The 19,687-nt window shown below is 32.3% G+C and overlaps 1 protein-coding gene across 1 annotated transcript in view; it reads left to right on the top strand.

The window, feature by feature from the left end:
- The window catches only part of LOC127739006 (uncharacterized), a 45,429-nt gene that overhangs the window by 13,890 nt on the left and 11,852 nt on the right, over nucleotides 1-19,687 (top strand). The window contains exons 3-15 of the mRNA XM_052250543.1: nucleotides 723-1,511; nucleotides 1,566-3,761; nucleotides 4,278-4,383; nucleotides 6,485-6,591; nucleotides 8,064-8,084; nucleotides 12,715-12,911; nucleotides 13,686-13,773; nucleotides 15,037-15,104; nucleotides 15,608-15,644; nucleotides 15,960-16,057; nucleotides 16,597-16,725; nucleotides 17,265-17,410; nucleotides 18,028-18,163. Coding sequence (XP_052106503.1) covers nucleotides 723-1,511; nucleotides 1,566-3,761; nucleotides 4,278-4,383; nucleotides 6,485-6,591; nucleotides 8,064-8,084; nucleotides 12,715-12,911; nucleotides 13,686-13,773; nucleotides 15,037-15,104; nucleotides 15,608-15,644; nucleotides 15,960-16,057; nucleotides 16,597-16,725; nucleotides 17,265-17,410; nucleotides 18,028-18,163 — 4,118 coding nt within the window. The remainder of the gene's footprint in view (nucleotides 1-722; nucleotides 1,512-1,565; nucleotides 3,762-4,277; nucleotides 4,384-6,484; nucleotides 6,592-8,063; nucleotides 8,085-12,714; nucleotides 12,912-13,685; nucleotides 13,774-15,036; nucleotides 15,105-15,607; nucleotides 15,645-15,959; nucleotides 16,058-16,596; nucleotides 16,726-17,264; nucleotides 17,411-18,027; nucleotides 18,164-19,687) is intronic.

A 19,687-nucleotide genomic window follows, 5' to 3' on the forward strand; every position in this document is an offset into this window, starting at 1 on the left:
GAGCTATTATATGCATAATTGAGGTGAACCGTTTTATTCAAAGACCGATTGTTGTTCATGATGTTTTTATTTGAATTTTTGTTTAATTCTTTATGAAAAGTTCCTGTCTTGATTATCAATCAAAATTATTGTTGATTTTATAGTTTCTTAGTTAAAAGGGACTAAACCCCTGTTATGTGTCCACATTCATTTATGATACACACTTGATCATCTTTCCCTTGTGACATGCTGGGGTTGTATCATGCAGTCCCTGGTATATTTCTTTGCTGTGGATTCATTATTATTCGTGGTGTACCAATTTTCGTTGATTTCATGGGTATATGGAAACTACAAATTTAAATATTCAATGAATTATAAATTGTCTGTAGGCTTATAAACAAACTTTTGCAAAACTACAAATTCAAATATCCTCGAAAATTCCATTTTTCGTTGATCAACAAAAAATAGGTAACCAAGAAATATAAAATGAATCCACAGTATTTCATTTACAAAAAGAGAATTAAAAGATCTCTATTTCCAAGTTTAAAGAAAGGATATATAGAAGCAAGTAGTGAAAATTGGACAGCATAGAAATTTTTATGTATCATGTATTTTGGGAAAAAGTTGAATGCCAAAAAGTGTTAAAACTTTATTATATATCAACCTTTGGGCAAAAGGTAAAATGTACAATCTTTATAACCTTTCATGATTTAGATCCATTTAAGATTTCTTATTTTTTTCAGACCAAAATTTTTTGAACTTGGGCTCTCAAAACACAACTACTGATGAGCTAGGAAGCAGTTCACAGACAGTCACTGTAGTGACAGATTTCACGACACAGACTGCAACTGCAATACAAACTGGAACATCAGAAGTCACAACACAAAATGCAGTTACAGAAGAAACAACACAAACTGTAGCAGCAGAGCAAACATCAGATATCGCAACAACAGAAAAAATAACACAAACAGAAGCAACAGAACAGACAACACTTACTGCAGTAACAGACCAAGCAACAGATGCAACAACACAATCTGTAGCAACAGATGAAACAACACAATCTGTAGCAACAGATATAACAACACAATCTGCAGCAACAGATACAACAACACAATCTGTAGCAACAGATATAACAACACAATCTGCAGCAACAGATATAACAACACAATCTGTAGCAACTGGTATAACAACACAATCTGCAGCAACAGATATAACAACACAATCTGCAGCAACAGATGTAACAACACAATCTGCAGCAACAGATGTAACAACACAATCTGAAGCAACTGGTATAACAACACAATCTGCAGCAACAGATATAACAACACAATCTGCAGCAACAGATATAACAACACAATCTGCAGCAACAGATGTAACAACACAATCTGCAGCAACAGATGTAACAACACAATCTGCAGCAACAGATATAACAACACAATCTGCAGCAACTGATGTAACAACACAATCTGCAGCAACAGATATAACAACACAATCTGCAGCAACTGATGAAACAACACAATCTGCAGCAACAGGTATAACAACACAATCTGCAGCAACTAATGTAACAACAAAATCTGCAGCAACAGATATAACAACACAATCTGCAGCAATAGATGTAACAACACAGTCTGCAGCAACTGGTATAACAACACAATCTGCAGCAACAGATATAACAACACAATCTGCAGCAACAGATGTAACAACACAATCTGCAGCAACTGATGAAACAACACAATCTGCAGCAATAGATATAACAACACAATCTGCAGCAACAGATATAACAACACAATCTGCAGCAACTGATGAACCAACACAATCTGCAGCAACAGATGTAACAACACAATCTGCAGCAACAGATGAAACAACACAAAGTGTAACAACACAACAAACAACACAAGCTTCAGGAACAGAAATAGCAACACAGACTGTAGTTACAGACCAAACAACACAAATTAATGCAACAGAAATAACAGCTCAAACTGCAGAAACAGAACATACTACAAAAAATTCAGAATTAACAACACAAAGTACAGATACTAAAGCCATAACACAAACTGAAGGTACTACCTTAAGTTTTGCAAGTGGCACTGCTACACAAGGAACATCTATGAATAGTGTTACTACCACAGAAGGGGCAACAGTTAATACAGCAAATGAGACTGTCACAGAAGGGTCAACAAACAGTTTAGCAACTGCCACTTCTAGTGAAGAAACAACATCAGATATGACAATTAACACTGCCACTGTTGACACAACAAGTGGTGCAACTGAAACTACTGGTACTGCCACAGAAGGTGCAACAGTAAGTATGGCAAGTGTGACTGGTACACTGGAAACAACACAAAGTTTAGCAACTGTCACTGCTGCAGAAGGAACAACAATAAGTATAGCAACAGAAACAACTAGCACTGCCACAGAAGAAGCAACACATAATTTTACTACTAATACAGCTACTGAAGGCGTAACAATGAGTATGGCAACGGAAACAACTGGTTTTTCCAATGAAAACATAACTATGAGTATGGAAAATAGTACTGCAACAGAAGGCACAACAATGAGAATAGCAACTGTTAGTGCTTCTGAAGAGACAACAGTGAGTATGGAAACTGTCACTGCAGCTGAAAGCTCAACAATAAGTAATGCAACTGGTGCTGACACAACAATGAGTATTGCAACTAGCAATGCTGCTGATGGGACAGCATCAATTATTTCAACTGGTGCTGACACTGAAAGCACAACAATGAGTATGGCGACAGGCTCTGCTTCTGAAGAGACAACAATGAATATGACCTCTGGCACTGCTACTGAAGCAACAACAATGAGTATGGCAAATAGCACTGCTACTGATGAGACAACAATGAGTATTGCGACTGGCAATGCAACTGAAGTAACAACAATGAGTATTGCCACTGAGACTGCTACTGATGAGACAACAATGAGTATTGCCACTGGGATTGCTGCTGAAGAGACAACAATGAGTATTGCCACTGAGACTGCTACTGAAGAGACAACAATGAGTATTGCCACTGGGACTGCTACTGAAGAGACAACAATGAGTATGGCAACTGGCACTGCAACTGAAGGGACAACAATGAGTATGGCAACTGGCACTGAAACTGGCACTGCAACTGAAGAAGCAACAATGAGTATGGCAACTGGCACTGAAATCGGCACTGCAACTGAAGAAATAACAATGAGTATAGCAACTGGCAATGCCTCTGTAAAAACAACTATGAGTATGGCAACTGAAGAAACAACAATGAGTATGGCAACTGGCACGGCCTCTGAAGAAACAACGATGAGTATGGCGACTGGCTCTGGTGATGAAGGGACAACAGTGAGTATGGCAACTGGCACTGCTTCAGAAGAGACAACAGGGAGTAAGGCAACTGTTACAGTATCTGAAGAAACAACTATGAGTATGGCAACTGGCACAGCTACTGAAGGTATATCAGTGAGTATGGCAACTGGCACTGCTGCTGAAGGTACAACAGTGAGTGTGGCAACTGGCACTGCTACTGAAGGGGCAACAGTGAGTATGGCAACTAGCACTGCTGTTGAAGGGACAACAATAAGTATGTCAACTGGTACAGCAACTGAAGAAACAACAATGAGTTTGGCAACCAACACTGCAACTGAAGAAAAAACAACAAGTTTGGCAACTGGTACAGCATCTGAGAAAACAACAATGAGTATAACAACTAGCCCAGCTACTGATAGCACTTCTGTGGTCGTTACTGAAATAAGTACTATGGAACAAACTGTCATAGGCTCTACTGTATGTAAGTAACATGTTTATTTAGGATTGTTTATATTGTCTCTAACATTATATCACTGTAAGCGTACAGTTCTTACTCACATTTTGTGGTTCATCACTAAAAACACATTATATTCTAACTTCACATAGAGGCTCATGTGCTGTTGATTCATTAATATTTGTGATATACACATTTTAAAGGCAAAAAAAAATAAAAATGAATACTTGACAAAAATTAGGAATCTTAAGTTACTCTCAGTACTATAATAGGAGTAAATCATGAGACCATAAAATTATACACCCTATTAATAGCTTATTGTTCTTCAACAGCATAAATTGATACCAAGGAAATTGAAGAAATCAACAGTATATGGTATTTTTCTTGTCAATTATCCTACTCAATCTTCACAGAATGTCCTACCTGTAAAAACATCTAATTACTTATATTCTAATTTTGATAACAGCAGGCCCAGCTACTGGATCTTCACAGAATGTGACTATTGTCATTCTTTGTTATAACATCTTATTCCTTTTATTCCAGTTTCAATAACAGCAGGCCCAGCTACTGGATCCTCACAGAATGTCATCCTAATTGTTGGTATAGTGATTCCTATTTTGTTACTTCTAGTCATTGTTTTCTTCATTGTGTAAGTATCAAACATTGAATATTATGAGGTTTATCTTAAGTTTTATTAGAGGAACATATTTTTTCTTTACAATTTTAACATTTTTAAGTTAAGCTTATAAAAGAGAGACGAAAGACACCAAAGGGATATTCAGATGTATAATTCAAAACAATCTGACAATGCCATGGCAAAAAACAAAGAACAACCAAAAGACAAACCCCAGTACACAGAACACAACATAGAAAGACTGAGCAACACAAACCCCAACAAAAAACCAGGGTTGATCTCAGGTGCTCCGGAAGGGTAAGCAGATCCAGTTCTACATGTGGCACACGTCGCATATAAGTTCAGTGAATAAAGAACATTTTATTTTCTATTCAATGCTGTAAAATTAGAAATTAAAGTGTTTCTTTATTTATTTGAGTTGACTAGAAGTTAAATATTATAATGCATGACATTTAGATTTTTTGGGGAAATTATGCATGATTAAAACAAAGTTGTCAAATTTCAATAATAAATTCTGAATGAAGTCATTTTATTATTGTGTCTAATTAAAAAAAATACATTGCATCAACATTTGAATTTACATTATAAAGATATGCATATTTTTTCATTGACAAACATATATGTTACAGTGAATTTGTAAAATCAGGGATTTTGTATAATCACTGAACTGATTAGTGATTTTATAAAATCCCTGGTTTTGACTAAGGATTTTACAAAATCTCTGAAATAATTAAGATCTTTTTTACAGATTCTCTCATTAAATTTCAGGGAATTTAAAAAAAAAAATTATTATTTTTGATTAAAAAATTCTTTTTAAAAAACCTATAGCAGTTACACTCAACAAGTTTGGGGTTAATTTAGCGTTTAATTTTATTACTAAGTGAGTGAATGCAACTTTGTGTTCTACTTGTTAAAAAAGCTGTACATGCTTAATGTGGAAAATTGGTCATAACAGAAGAGTTTCCGTCAAAAGTAATCATATGGAAACCGTCATTGAAAATAAACGTGCAAACACTTCTTAATCAATGAAAAAATGAGCCAATATTATGTAATAAGTCGGTCTAATAAAGTTTTAGAAGTAGACATTGGATGCAATGTTGTTGTTCCTATCCAAGTTGTCGATCGTGGGAAGGGTGGCACAAGAAATATAATGCCAATTGTCCATGGAAAGTCAGAGAAAGATTATTGTCTTGCTACCATACATGGTATTTTGTTACAATAGAAACTAGAAACCAGTTTGAACCCACTGATTCCCTGTTTTTTAGTCCGTCAGCTGTATCTATTGACAATTTCATATTGAAACTGTCTTCCATTTGTGATGGACAAGGTTTTTAAAATGTGGATGTTCTGGAAAGAATAGATGTAAACAAAATAGGTGTGCCTGTCGAAAAGCAGTTCAATTATGCCTTTTATTCATAATCATTGTACAATAGTTTTAACTAGTAGTGTTTATTGAAAAAATTATTTCAAAATCATTGGTCTATTCAAGGATGTATATAGTCAAATCTTTGGTCTATTTATATTTAGAAAAAACACATTTCTAATATCAAGTTTAAACTTGTAATCAAGGATTTTACAAATTAGCAATATTTTCAGTGATTTTATAAAATCCCTAACAATTTCTGGGATTTTACAAAATAAATATATGAAGATGTGGTATGAGTGCCAATGAGACAACTCTCCATCCAAGTCACAATCTGTAAAAGTAAACTATTATAGGTCAAAGTACGGCCTTCAACACGGAGCCTAATAACTAATTATTCTCTGGATTTTACAAAATCCCTGTAACATATACTGTTAATTCAGAAATTATTGCGTGCATTTATTATTGCGATTTTGTCATTTTAGACTTAAATGCGATTTTAATTTTTACGATTTTGAGAAAAATCCTGTTTAGTTCATATAAAATATTTCAAAATGCAAGTTTAAATTATTGCGTTTACAACTCTGTCGCATTTGTCGCAATAATAAAAACCTCGCAATAATTTCTGAATTTACAGTATATAGTTTAGCCATAATATATAAGGGCAATTTCTGCCAAGTCATTGAGTTAAATTTACAAACAGGAAAACAAAACCAATCATTAGATAATATTTTTTATCTGTTTTTTGTCCAGAATTCTTGTAAAGAAAAGCCGAAGAAAAAGTGCAGATTTGTACACAAATGTCCGTTTAAATGAATACAAAAAGTCCAGACCAGATGGATCTGTTAACGTAATAAATGGTAAGTCATGATAAGTTGTTACACATGTAATATATATATGTATATATTTTGATGCTATCTGTTATATTTCTTAATGACATTTAATAACTAGATTTTCATTGGGAATTGTCCAGATCTCATATGTGACATAACCCTGATGGTATGAATAGCAACCTTTGAATGTTGAGTATTCAATAAGATTTGAATGATAATACTAGGAAATGACAGTTTACCAACAAAACAAAATAGAGAAGTTTCTGGGTATACAGTTTGGCGTTAAATCTAATTCTGATTAAGTATTTTTTTGTCACATTTAATGAAGTAAATATTGATGAATCATCAAATCTTAGATCAAAACAAATATAAGAAAATTGTTTTCTGCAGTATTTAGGCATAAAAGTCCTATCTTTATCAAGTTCTATTATAATTTATTTTATGAAATTTTTAAATAATGGTAAAAGAATATCCTATTAAAAACCCTTTTTATGCATATTGTCATCACTTTTTCCTTCTGTCTGTCGGTCATGTCCTGAAAATGGCTTCCAGATGATAATTTAGTTTTCTTTGAATGATAACCTTATAGCTTGCATTATTGATGCCTGCCATGAAATACAGGTCAATATAGAAATGAAGAGATATGGTATGATTGCTAAAGAGGCAACTATCCCCCAAAGGAAAAGGATTTAAACAACTACAGGTCACTATTGCCTTCAACAATGATCACAACCCATATTGTATAGTAAGCTACAAAAGGCCCTGGGATGACAAATTATGAAATAATTCCAACTAACAGCCTGATTTATTATACTAACATTAAACACAAAACAAATATGGCAGACAACAACCAAAGACAACAACTAGATTACTGGTCCAGACTTGAGACAAACACAAAAAGACAAGAACATATAAAGAATGTTGAGGGGTTAAACATGTTTGAGACCACTCAATTCTTCCATAACCTTGGGCATTGTGTAACAGTAAAAAATTAGAACAAACTGTAAAAATCAGTTGAAAAGGGCTTGACTCATCAAATCAGTACTAAGCACTTAAGTAACTATTAAGAATACAAGGTACCGATCTAGGAGTACTCGTAGTTACTGCAAGTTAGTTAAAAAAGTTCCTTTATGATATTAGTTCCTAAATGGAAGAAATATTTCCGAATATAATTTCCACTGGAAGAAATATTACAGTATTTGTTTTTGAAAGAATAGAGATTATAGTATTTGTTACAACAGGAACAGATATTATTGCATTGTTTATAATAAAGTTCCACAGGAGGAACACATATTTATTGACAGCAAACATCATTGAGTGTCATTAGAAACCCAAAAATTTAAAATCCAAATTCATTGAGCAGTGAACAGGAGGTTGTACTATTTTGATACTTCTGTGAGAAAAGCAGACTAAATGTCTGGGTATTAGTTGTGGCTCAAACATCTAATTTGATACTGCATGTTTACTTGCTATTGTGCATTATTTTATGTTCTTTCTAGAGTTTGATCTTCCACGAACAGGTATGTTTTTTGTCTCAATCTTACAAGCAGTCTATCTGATGAATCTAATATCTCATTTTCATTCTGATGTGGAAATCTATACATGTCTGAATAATGTTTTGAATTGTGAAGTAATTTGGTCAAGCCTCTATTAAAAATAAGTGTTTATAATTGAAGGAAGACACCAAAATGACAAATGATAGCAGTTTGTTTGCTTTAGACAACACCTGACCTAAATATTGTGAAGATAAATGTTTTCTCTTTAAATTCATTTGAGTAGGTTCCCTAAGAAAAACATTGACAAGTTATAATCTATTGTTGAAATACCTACTCTGCTTCTTTTTTTTATATGCTGAAAAAAAGTATAAAAAAATACCGAACTCCTCTTTTCTTTATATGCAGAATTTGATTATTAGCTTTAGCTGGTGTACTTGCAAACCATTGGAATGGATTATTTTTTTGGAAGTTTTATATTTGTGTCGCACCCTTCAGAGGCCATATCCTTGTGCATCATTTTGAAATCAGACACTTGTTATATATGGCCCCCGCACAATGCGTTGTGGGGGTTATAGAAATACTGGGTGTCCTTCTGTCCATCTGTCCGTCCAGTCTTGTTAGCGCTCTCATGTGTACAATTCTTGCCAGATTTTTATGAAACTTATATCATAGGTTTATATCACACAAGTGGTTTATATCTCAGACAAGTTCAAAGATCAGTGCCAGTCAATTATTTTCAATAGAGTTATGCCCTTAGAAGTATTGATTATATGGAAAATTGCATTGTTAGTGCTCTCATGTGGATGCCAAATTTTTATGAAACTTTTATCATAGGTTTATATTAACAATGTCTCGGACAAGTTAGAAAATTAGTGTCGATCAATTATTCTTAAAAGAGTTATGCCCCTTGGGTATATTAATTATATGGAAAATTTGCATTGCATTTGCTCTCAAGCCTTCATTTCTCTCATAAAATATGTGCAACATGGGGGAAATTGGAACTCTTTTATTTTATGTCTGTAAATATTGAACTTATTTTTGGTGCACAAATGCATAATGGTGAGCAACAGATTGAATTCGAGTTTCTTTTCTAATGAAAAACTTTTTAGGTCTTTCTATCATATTAAAGATGGTTGCATTCCAGTTGTCCTGACACCTATTTTTTGTCATTTTTTTTGTCTGTTTTTCCTTGTAAAATGATTAAACAGTAATTTACAATTTAAGAATAACCTGTAGAAGAGAAATGTTATTGGTGTAATCCTATATCAGTATGATAAAGCGTGAAAAGTTTTCCTTTTTTGCTTGCTTCAATTTCTTTATATTTTGACTATAAACTTTTCTTAACCTGCTAATAGTTAATAACAATGATCATTGCCACAATTTACTGTCTTGGTTCTTTTATTAATGTTTGTCTGATAAGGTTTTATACACATTTGTACAATTAGATTGAAGTACTGTTAAGTCTATTGGTAGAGGCAACTGAAAGTACCTTGATAAGCCACCAACCTTCTGTGAGCACCATGCAAATGACTGGAGTGAGTCACAATACCTTACAATTATAGTAATAGACTGAAGTTAAGTGGACACACCCTTACAATTATGGATGATAGGCTGAAGTTATGTGGATTATTATTGATGATAAGCTGTTTATTGGACTGAACCCATTATAATTATTAGTAATCTGCTGAAATTGAAATAACTGACCCTTACATTTATTGGTGATAGGCTGAAGTTGAATTAGCTTACCCTTGCATTTATTAAGGAATGACTGTAATATTTTATCTGTCTATGAAGAAATAACATAAAAAATGTGGTGCACACTGAATAACCCGCATAGTGGTTTATTTAAAAGTGTGCACCACATTTTTGAGGTACTGTGGATTCATTTATTTTTGTGGGTACCAATTTTCGTGGATTAAGGAAAACTTACATGTTCATGGATATTTAATTTCGTGCTTTTACCGAAATCTGCTGACAAGCCTATAGAAATTTTGTTTTTTCGTTGAACATTTAATTTCGTTGTTCACCTGTACGCACGAAATCCATGAAAATTGGTATCCATGAATAATAATGAATCCACAGTATATCAAATAGACAGAAAAAATATTACAGTCATTCCTTAAAATTTAATTCTGATTTCCATTTTTAAGGAGTAAATCATGAAAAAACATTGATAACGTCATGGTCACATGACAAAATTATGTCTATGAGCTGATAGACAAAAAACTTTCAACCAATCATAAGAAGTGTTACATCCAAAATTAAATTATTAGGTGATAATCTGAGGTTTATTGTGTCTACCTTAAAATTCTTGGTGATCAGCTGAAGTTTAGTGGACCAACGCTAACAATTTTTGGTTTAGAGCTGAAGTTAATTGAACTGACCCATACAATTGTTGGTCATAGACTGAAGGTAATTGGACTGACCCTTCCAATTATTGGTGATAAGATGAAGTTTACTGGACTGACCCATACAATAATTGGTGCTGATGTTTAGTGGAATTGCTGTCTAGATCTTTCTGCTTTGAATCCTTTATATACTTTTAACAGTACTTATTTGTAATAGAAAGGAAAAGAAGACACTAATAAAATCATCCAAAATCATAAGACTGGTAGAATTTGTCTAGGGCAAAGCAATGCTTTGACATTGTAAAGGCAGATTTAGATTTTACTAGAACTAGTCCTCAAAATGAACACAGAAGATAGAGATTCATACACAATATAGAGATTCATACACAATATAGAGATTCCTAAAACACAACTTATGACAAATAGGACGACTTTTCCTTTACTAAGGTTTATTTTCTTTTCCTTGATTCTTATGTTTCATTGACGAGGTCTAATGAAGTGTACATTGTAAGTTAATTTGATATGATTAAGCTATGAACTTAATGTTTTCATCATGATAATTCCAAATAACACTTATAAAATTTCTTTACAGTTATAGGGATTTATTGCAAAAGTTGGATTCCACTTGCAGGTTATTAATAAAAAGTGGTATTTCACATCCTGCTTTTTATGGTAATGTTATTGATAAAGCTAGCAATTCTAGGAATTGCAAATCTTTTTGGCTTCATAGACTGAGTCACTCATTGATAAAGTATCTAATTATTTTGACAAGTTTGACAATCAGTGTTGATCAACTATTTTAAAGGAGGTATGCCCTTTGGAATGTCTGTGTATTTGTCCTTCTAGTATTGTAAGTGCTCTCACATGCACAATACTTGCCAAATTTTTATGAAATTTATATCAAATGTTATTATCAGCAATGTTCAGGTGAAAATCTGTTGTAATAAATTTTTTTAAAGAGTTGTGCCCCTTACATGGAAATTGCATTGTAAGTACTCTCAAGTTTACATTTCTTGTAGGATTTTTATGAAATTTATATCAACGGTTTATATCAGCACTGTCTGAAACTTGTTGAATATCAACTCTGATCAATTATATCTACAGGAGTTATGTCTTTTGGAAATGTAAATGCATTTTAATGCTCTCAATATAAAATGAAGAGATGTGATATGACTGCCATCAAGACATCTATGCACCAAATGATGTGTGTTTAAGCAACTATAAGTCACTGTACAAGCCTACAATTTTTGTCTTATTGTTATGAAATTTATATCAAAGGTTTATATCTAGTCTGGACGAGTTAGAAAATCAGTGTGAATCAACTATATTTATTGGAATTATGTCCCTTTGAAATGTAATTTATAATTAAAAATCGTATTGTAAGCACTCTCATGCCTACATTTCTTGAAAAGTTGTAGAATAAAATAAAAGATAAAAAAACATATATTTGAGTTTATGTCCTTTAGACAGATAAAATATGTGGATTATCATGGGACATTGGAACACTCTTCTTTTATACACATTAGATAATTCTTAGTAATTGCGATAAGACATAAAAACATACCTCTGGATAGGAGCACTTTCAAAGACAAAAACATTACAATTCTATCCAAGTAGAAAAGTTAATATATTGAGGGTATGGAATACTTATAATGCTTAACCATGAGGTTTTTATTTTTTTTATATTCAAAATTTGCATAGAAATCTTCACAAGTAAACAGAAGCTTCTTTACATCAAATTATGAGTCAAATGATTTTTTGAAAAAAGAATAAAAACATTTTGACATTGCTTATCTGGGTATTTTGTACATTTACAGTAAATCTGTGTATTGGTCAATGGTTTCAAAAAGTTTAGGATGATGAAAAACACATTCATACTGTTGTGTGTTTAATAAGATCTACAAATCTCTTTTGCTATCTAAGGATGAGAGCATACAGATAGCAGGTTCAAAGTATTAAAAACAATATTTTTTTAAACCACCAATGTACCAAAAAAAAAACTATATTCATATCTTGAATTTATCTCAGTATTGATTTTTTTGTAATCCATTTTATTTGATTATTGTTAATCTTTTGCATGAAGACATGTTTTCTAAATAGAAAATCTTTATAAACTACACTGCATAGAAAACTCAGAAATATTTTATTGGTTTTGCAGAAAGGAAATAGAGAAGCTCCTTAACTGACAGCAGTTCCAAATCTAAATGATACATGTGTACCTGTATTTTTTTATTCTATTTTCAGATAACTATTCCAGATAAGATGGAAAAATGCATCATTATCTAATATAATTTATTGCATTTCAGAAACAACATCATTAAACAGAAGTCGTAATCCAAGTTTGGCAAGTTTAGGCAGTGTAGGCAAAGGAAGTGTGGGTAGTGCAAACAGCCAAAATCATGTGTATAGCAATGTTCCTACAAGGAAAGCTGTACCTGTCAACAAGCTACAGTCATATATAGCTGCAATGAATAGTAAGAAAGGATTTGAAAAGGAATATAAGGTATTTAAAGTATTGACTGAAGTGAAATTTCAATTTGCATACAGTAAAATTGTGAGTCAACAAGTAGGTTGCCATGACCTGTATTTTAGGCATGAATAATGCTAGATTAAATTTTATTTATATGTTTATTACTTGGCAACTTATATATATAGTATATAAACTATTCTTCACCACAATCCTCTTTTTTCATAATGTGAAATAGTTTACAGCATTTGCATTGCCTTGACCTACATTTCATGTTATGGAGACTTTTTACATTTTTGTGCTTAGTTCCATTTATCAGAAAATTGCTGTAGACATTTGTTGATTTTTGAAGACAGTACATTTGCCACCTTGAGGTGCATTTGTAACAAATTGGGCACACATTAGAGTACATGTCTCTAATTATGATTGTGATATACAACCATCAGGTCATCATGACCTACTTTTTCATTGAATATTGAAATTCAACTTGTCTAAATTTGGCTGCAACCTAGTATGGTTCATTGGTGTTATTTCACTGTGATTTTTATTTTCTATAAAAATCACATTATTGTCCAACTATGGTAATCACAACATACATTTTTAAGTTTTGATGATCATTATTCAGAAACTAATAACTCATTATGTTATAGTCTGATTGTAACACTAGATGGTTTTGATACAAAACAAAATCCAAGATTATTTTTTATTTCCTAGTATTGTTTTATAATCATGTTATATACGTCATTCATGTGTCAACAAAAATTATATTGCTGAAGCTAGGTTCTTTTAAGATGTTTTATTGTTTTATAGGTATTACCAGCTGGGATGGTTTTACCACATAAAATAGGTCTTTTTGAAGAAAATAGAAGTAAAAACAGATATATAAATATGATTTCTTGTAAGTATTTGATAATGAGTAGATATTATGTGCATTTTTTGTCCCCCGCGTAACGCGTTGCGGGGGACATGGAAATACTGGATGTCCGTCCGTGTGTCCGTTCGGTCTTGTTAGCGCTCTCACAGGTACAATTCATGCCAGATTTTTATAAAACTTATACTATAGGTTAATATCAGCAATATCTCTGACAAGTTCTATAATGGTGGCCGATCGACTTTTTTTAAAAGAGTTATGCCCCTTGGAAATATTAAATTCATGGAAAATGGCGTCGTTAGCGCTCTCACGGGTACAATTCTTGCAAGATTTTTATAAAACTTATACTTTAGGTTAATATCTGCAATATCTCGAACAAGCTCTATAATGGTGGCCAATCGACTTTTTTTAAAAGAGTTCTGCCCCTTGGAAATATTAAATTTATGGAAAATTGCCTCGTTAGCGCTAACAAAAAAAAAGTGTTTTATTTAGTTATTGCCCTTGTACCTTGGATAGATAAAATATGTGCAACGCTGGGGACATTGGAACTCTGTTCTTTTATTAAGAATTGGATTCTGAAGGTTATACCCACAGAAGAATTCAATTTCATTATCCAATATATTCTTTTCAGGAATATGACCTATGATAAATGCTGAGTTGTGATCACCTGTGTTTTATAATTTGTATATATGGTCAATTTGGAATTGTTGACTTGGCAAGCCTGTTTTTTTTATTTGTTTTACTCTAATTTCTCTGATTATTTTTCAATTTATACTCTTCATGAAAAGTTGCTTGATGTTTGATGATTTAAAATGTATTCTGCTTTTCATTGATACAAATTCAATTATGCCATCAAGGAAGAAGGTACAAGATGGGGCATTTATTTCCCTCCAAATTTACTGAAAATGAAAAATTGTATACTGTAATATCATTATTAAGAACAAGTTTTTTACTCTTGAAAATAAAAGCGTTCAAGAATAATTTTATGTATAAAGACACAATTTGACTGACATCATTGAAATAATGTTGGCAGCCTATAGATAAACACACAATTACAGGCTCTACATTATTTCTCAGCATACATTAAAGGGAAAAACTTTACAAACCAAACTGTGATCTTTTATTAATAAAAATACATATGTCCAAGTTTTACTTCTGCATTTTAATAATTCAAGAAATGTTAGTACAATTGATTTCAGGACCAATCTCCTTTCTCTGCTGGTCTTTGTCAGTGTGAAGTCATGATAAATGTACTGACAGATTAAAATACTCATTGTTTGTGTTTTACAGATGACCATTCTAGAGTAGTACTAGACAGAGAAGTTGAGGGAGATTATATTAATGCTAACTATATAGATGTAAGTGACCTTTGTACTGAAGAGCGGTAGAAAGAGGGATATATAAGTCAATTTGCTATGTTGAGGTTCATGTTAAAGGAGGTTTACAGGTTCCTAATAGATTTCATTGTAAAATATGATTCTCATACACATTTTTTTTCCCAAGGTGCCAATGAGTTTACAAAAAGTTCATGTTGAATCTAAAAATATGAAGAGTTCTCATTCTTTCCATCAGGACTTCCAAGATGGAGCACATATATTTAACATTAAACTAGCAGTTAATTTAGAGATTTTTGTATAAGTCAAGATTTCCTCAACTTGCTAAAAACTGAATAACTATTTTTACACATGTATTACTTTTCAACTCTTGAGAAATTTTTAATCTATAATCTTTTATGAAAACATAATTTGTAAATATAATCTATCACATAGTTGTTTCATCAAAAGTAAATTCATTAAATGTTTCATTAACAGAAATAGAATTTGTGATTCAATATTTTACTGGTTACATATTCTTATTTCAGGGTTTTATTAGAAGAAATGCATACATAGCTACACAAGGTAATTGTATTCAATAAATAATAACTTTTCATAATACTCATGATTTTCATTTGTTTAAATTGATTGATTGATTTTTGCTTGCTTAATGTCCAGTGCAATATTTGTTTAGAAAGCAATCTATAAATGATAATATATTGACATTACATTTATAACTTGTCAGATACAATCAGTTTTGAATAATTCAGGGATAATGAAAAAAGCCATGTATAAAGCATGTCATGATTTTGTAATCAACCATTGAAAATTCAGTTTGCCATAAAGTTAAAGCCTTGTTATATTGTGTTAATATTCTGAAAGTTACTTTTTTTCAAACAGGTCCTACTAGAAACACAACAGAAGATTTTTGGTGTATGATCTGGCAAGAGGATGTTGGCAAAATTGTTATGTTGACTAATTTAGTGGAAGCCAATAAGGTAACACAAATTTATATATGATTTTTTTTTTTAATCTTACTTAAAAAACCAGTGTTCTAACAGAAAGGTCAAATTTCCCTTCTTTTTTTCTTTGTATAAAAGTGACACCTAACATCCATTCTTATTTTCTTCAGGTTTTAGATTACTTTGAAACATATCCTTACATGTGGACATTCCCTTTGCATAGATGATCCCCATTTTTCACTAATATGAAGTCCAATTTTTAGTTTAATATATAGTTATATACAACAAGAACAATGTAAAATGTTTCTGTAACTTGCCTGTAACTTCAAAATGCCATCTTATCTCTTTAACAATATTCTGAAAACTTATGCTTTTAAAAGGAGATAGACATGTGTGAGAATGAAATATGGCAGAGTAGCACATGACGGAATAGTTTACACAGAGTTGCTAGCAAGTGTTTTCATTTCTCTGGTTAACATTGAAACCAGTACCAAATTGTTATGAAAGCTAACAGTTTTATACATTCTAAACAAAGTTCACTGAAATGATGTTCATTATTTATTTGATGTTCCTAGGTGAAATGTTATAAGTACTGGCCAACAGAAGACAGTGACTTATTATTAAACAGTTTACAGATATCACTTAATTCTGAGGAGAACTATCCGTCGTTTGTTGTCAGGAAAATATCTATTATTGATGTGGAGGTTTGTCTTTGTACTATATTTCTTTCCTCTTTTATAAGGTTTCATTTTAAGCTGAAAGTGTCCAGGCTGTTATTTGCTTAGGACTGATAGGATTTGCAGAGAATCTATTTTAAGTCCAAACAAAAAATTGTAAGGTACACTTTTAGGACTTGATTTCAAAAAAACTTCAAAGCTTTTATTTGCAATTCTAGAAAATGAATAAAGGACTGTGCTTATCACAGCATGATTCATGTGGGCACTGTATTTTGTCTCACACAGTTTATATGTATTGGACAAATTATGCATAAGAAATACCTGTAGTTTGGCAACAGCTGTTTATCTCGGAAATAAACAACATGCAGCAAATGATTTGAAAGATTTAACAGAACTGAACTGAAAATAGTATTTTTATCTAAGGAATTTAATGAACAAAACCTGCTTAAAAATTACCAAAAATCCTGCTTTTTAACACAGTATTTATATATATATATATATTGATGTGATTGCATGACATGTTATACTATTGAAAAAAGTTTATGTCTTTTTTTCTTCATTTCCAGAGAAATGAAACAAGAAATATAACTCTATTCCATTTTACTGCCTGGCCCGACCATGGAGTTCCAGATCCATTCCAAATAATGATATTTCACAGGAAAATATCACAAACTTCTACACCTCTGAGTGGTCCAATGGTTGTTCATTGTAGGTAAGTATGTTAAACTTTAGAAGTTCCCCAGTACTTGTCCAATTATGTCATTGGGTTGCTGTCTCCATGAGGTTGACCCAGCATCTCCTTTTTTATACCCCTGCTTTAAAAAAGTGGGGGTATACTGTTTTACCTCTGTCTGTCCATCCATCCATCTGTCCATCCATCCGTCCCATGAATATTTTTCGTCGCATCTTTCTCAGGAAGTATATCATAAGGATTTCTGAAATTTGGTTTCAGGGTTTATATAAGTCAGCTATACCGTGTGATGCATTTTCAGATTCATCACTCAACAACTTCCTGTTTACCAAACTATTTGGGCGGGGGTATCATCAGTGAGCAGTAGCTCACAGTTTCACTTGTTCGATACTTGTTATGAAATAGTTTGAATAATATGTGCATGATAAAGTTATATTCTTTTTGGAAGACTAAATGTGGAAGTTGTCCCCCTTTCCAAAAAGAAGCAATAGTGGACATTAGATGCAACATAGCAATTAATTTCTATTCTTTATAAAGATTATTTATATTTTTAATGGTAAGAAAGCAATTAAAAATGTGAACTTTTATTTTTTATTGACATCTGGGTATGTAATTTAATTTTGAACTGAATTTTTCAGTGCTGGCATTGGTCGTACAGGTACATTAGTTGCTATTGATTCACTGTTTAAACAAGGGGAAGCCTCTTATTACTTAGGAATTAACCAGTATGTCAGAGAGATGAGACAAAATCGTGTTAACATGGTGCAAACTCTTGTAAGTATAGAGTATTAGGTTTTCAAAACTTCCCTCTGAGAGTTTTTGGTAGTTATTACTCATTATAGAAAAAACAAATTGAAGAATTAAAGTACAACAACTGGCTCATTCCAATTCTAACTTTCATAGAAAATTACTGTGGATTCATTATTATTCGTTGGATAAGGATGTATTCTTCTGAGGTTTCAGTCTCGTTGAATCTCGTTCTGGAATTATTTCCAAAGTATGTGATACAAGTGGAAAATATCAATGAATTTAAAAAATATTATAATCAAACTTAACTCTGTGAAAAAATTGTGTTTTTGAGTAATTAAATTTTCAAATTTTATAACCAATCATGTCAGTCTCATTAGCCAAAATGTTGAGAAAATGGGTGAGGGGTACAAGAAATGATTTTACCAGAAACGTACATCCAATATCAATTTTTTTCTTTTCAAATTTCTTAGATATGTATTTTTTCAATCATTTATAACAAAGAAGTTGAAATAATATGCTTTTTGTTCTAAAAAAAGATAAAAATCCCAAATTTACAAAATTGACAACATGGTAAATTTGACACGAAAAAGCAACAAAATTTTATAAAACTTTCTTATATTAATACCTACCTAGAGTTTTTTTAACTTAAATTTATTCAGATTGGTCCACTTCATCTTTAGTGAAAGTACGAAAAAAAATTTAATTGTGAAACTGATAATAGCCCAAAATGGGTAAAAATTGATGAAAAATGGGAAAATCATCAAAATTGGGTACTTTCAAATGGCTGTAGCAAAAAAAGAAGTGCACCACCATATGATTTTTTCTTCACCAATTATTTATTTAGTCATATAAACCCAAAAATCAGGTTAAGAAAAAAGTTTAATTCTAGAAATATTTTGCTCCTCAGAGGTGTACATCCTTAACCACAAATTTAAATGTTCAACGATATTGCAAACTTTAGCAAAACCACAAAATTAAATCTCCACAAAAAATTTAGTTTCTTTAATCCTCAAAATTGGTACCAACGAAAGTAACTGTGTCCACAGTATACAACAGATTGATTTTAAGCTCACCTGGCCCGAAGGGCCAAGTGAGCTTTTCTCATCACTTGGCGTCCGTCGTCCGGCGTCATCCGGCGTCGTCCAGCGTCGTCCGTCGTCGGCGTTAACTTTTTACATTTTGAACTTCTTCTAGAGAACCACTGAATGGAATGAAACCAAACATGGCATGAATGTTCCTTATGAGGTGCTGACCAAGTGTTGTTACTTTGTAGCGGATCCATCATCCAAGATGGCCGCCAGCGGGGGACTTAGTTTAACATAGGACCCTATGGGAAATGCATACAAATGTCTTCTTTTAGAGAACCACTGAATGGAATGAAACCAAACATGGTATGAATGTTCCTTATGAGGTGCTGACCGAGTGTTGTTACTTTGAAGCCGATCCATAATCCAAGATTGCCGCCAGCGGGGGACTTAGTTTAAAATGGGACCCTATGGGAAATACATACAAATGTCTTCTTTTAGAGAACCACTGAATGGAATAAAA

This window comes from Mytilus californianus, unplaced genomic scaffold, assembly GCF_021869535.1.
Source record: "Mytilus californianus isolate M0D057914Y unplaced genomic scaffold, xbMytCali1.0.p SCAF_1, whole genome shotgun sequence".
NCBI lineage: Eukaryota > Metazoa > Mollusca > Bivalvia > Mytilida > Mytilidae > Mytilus > Mytilus californianus.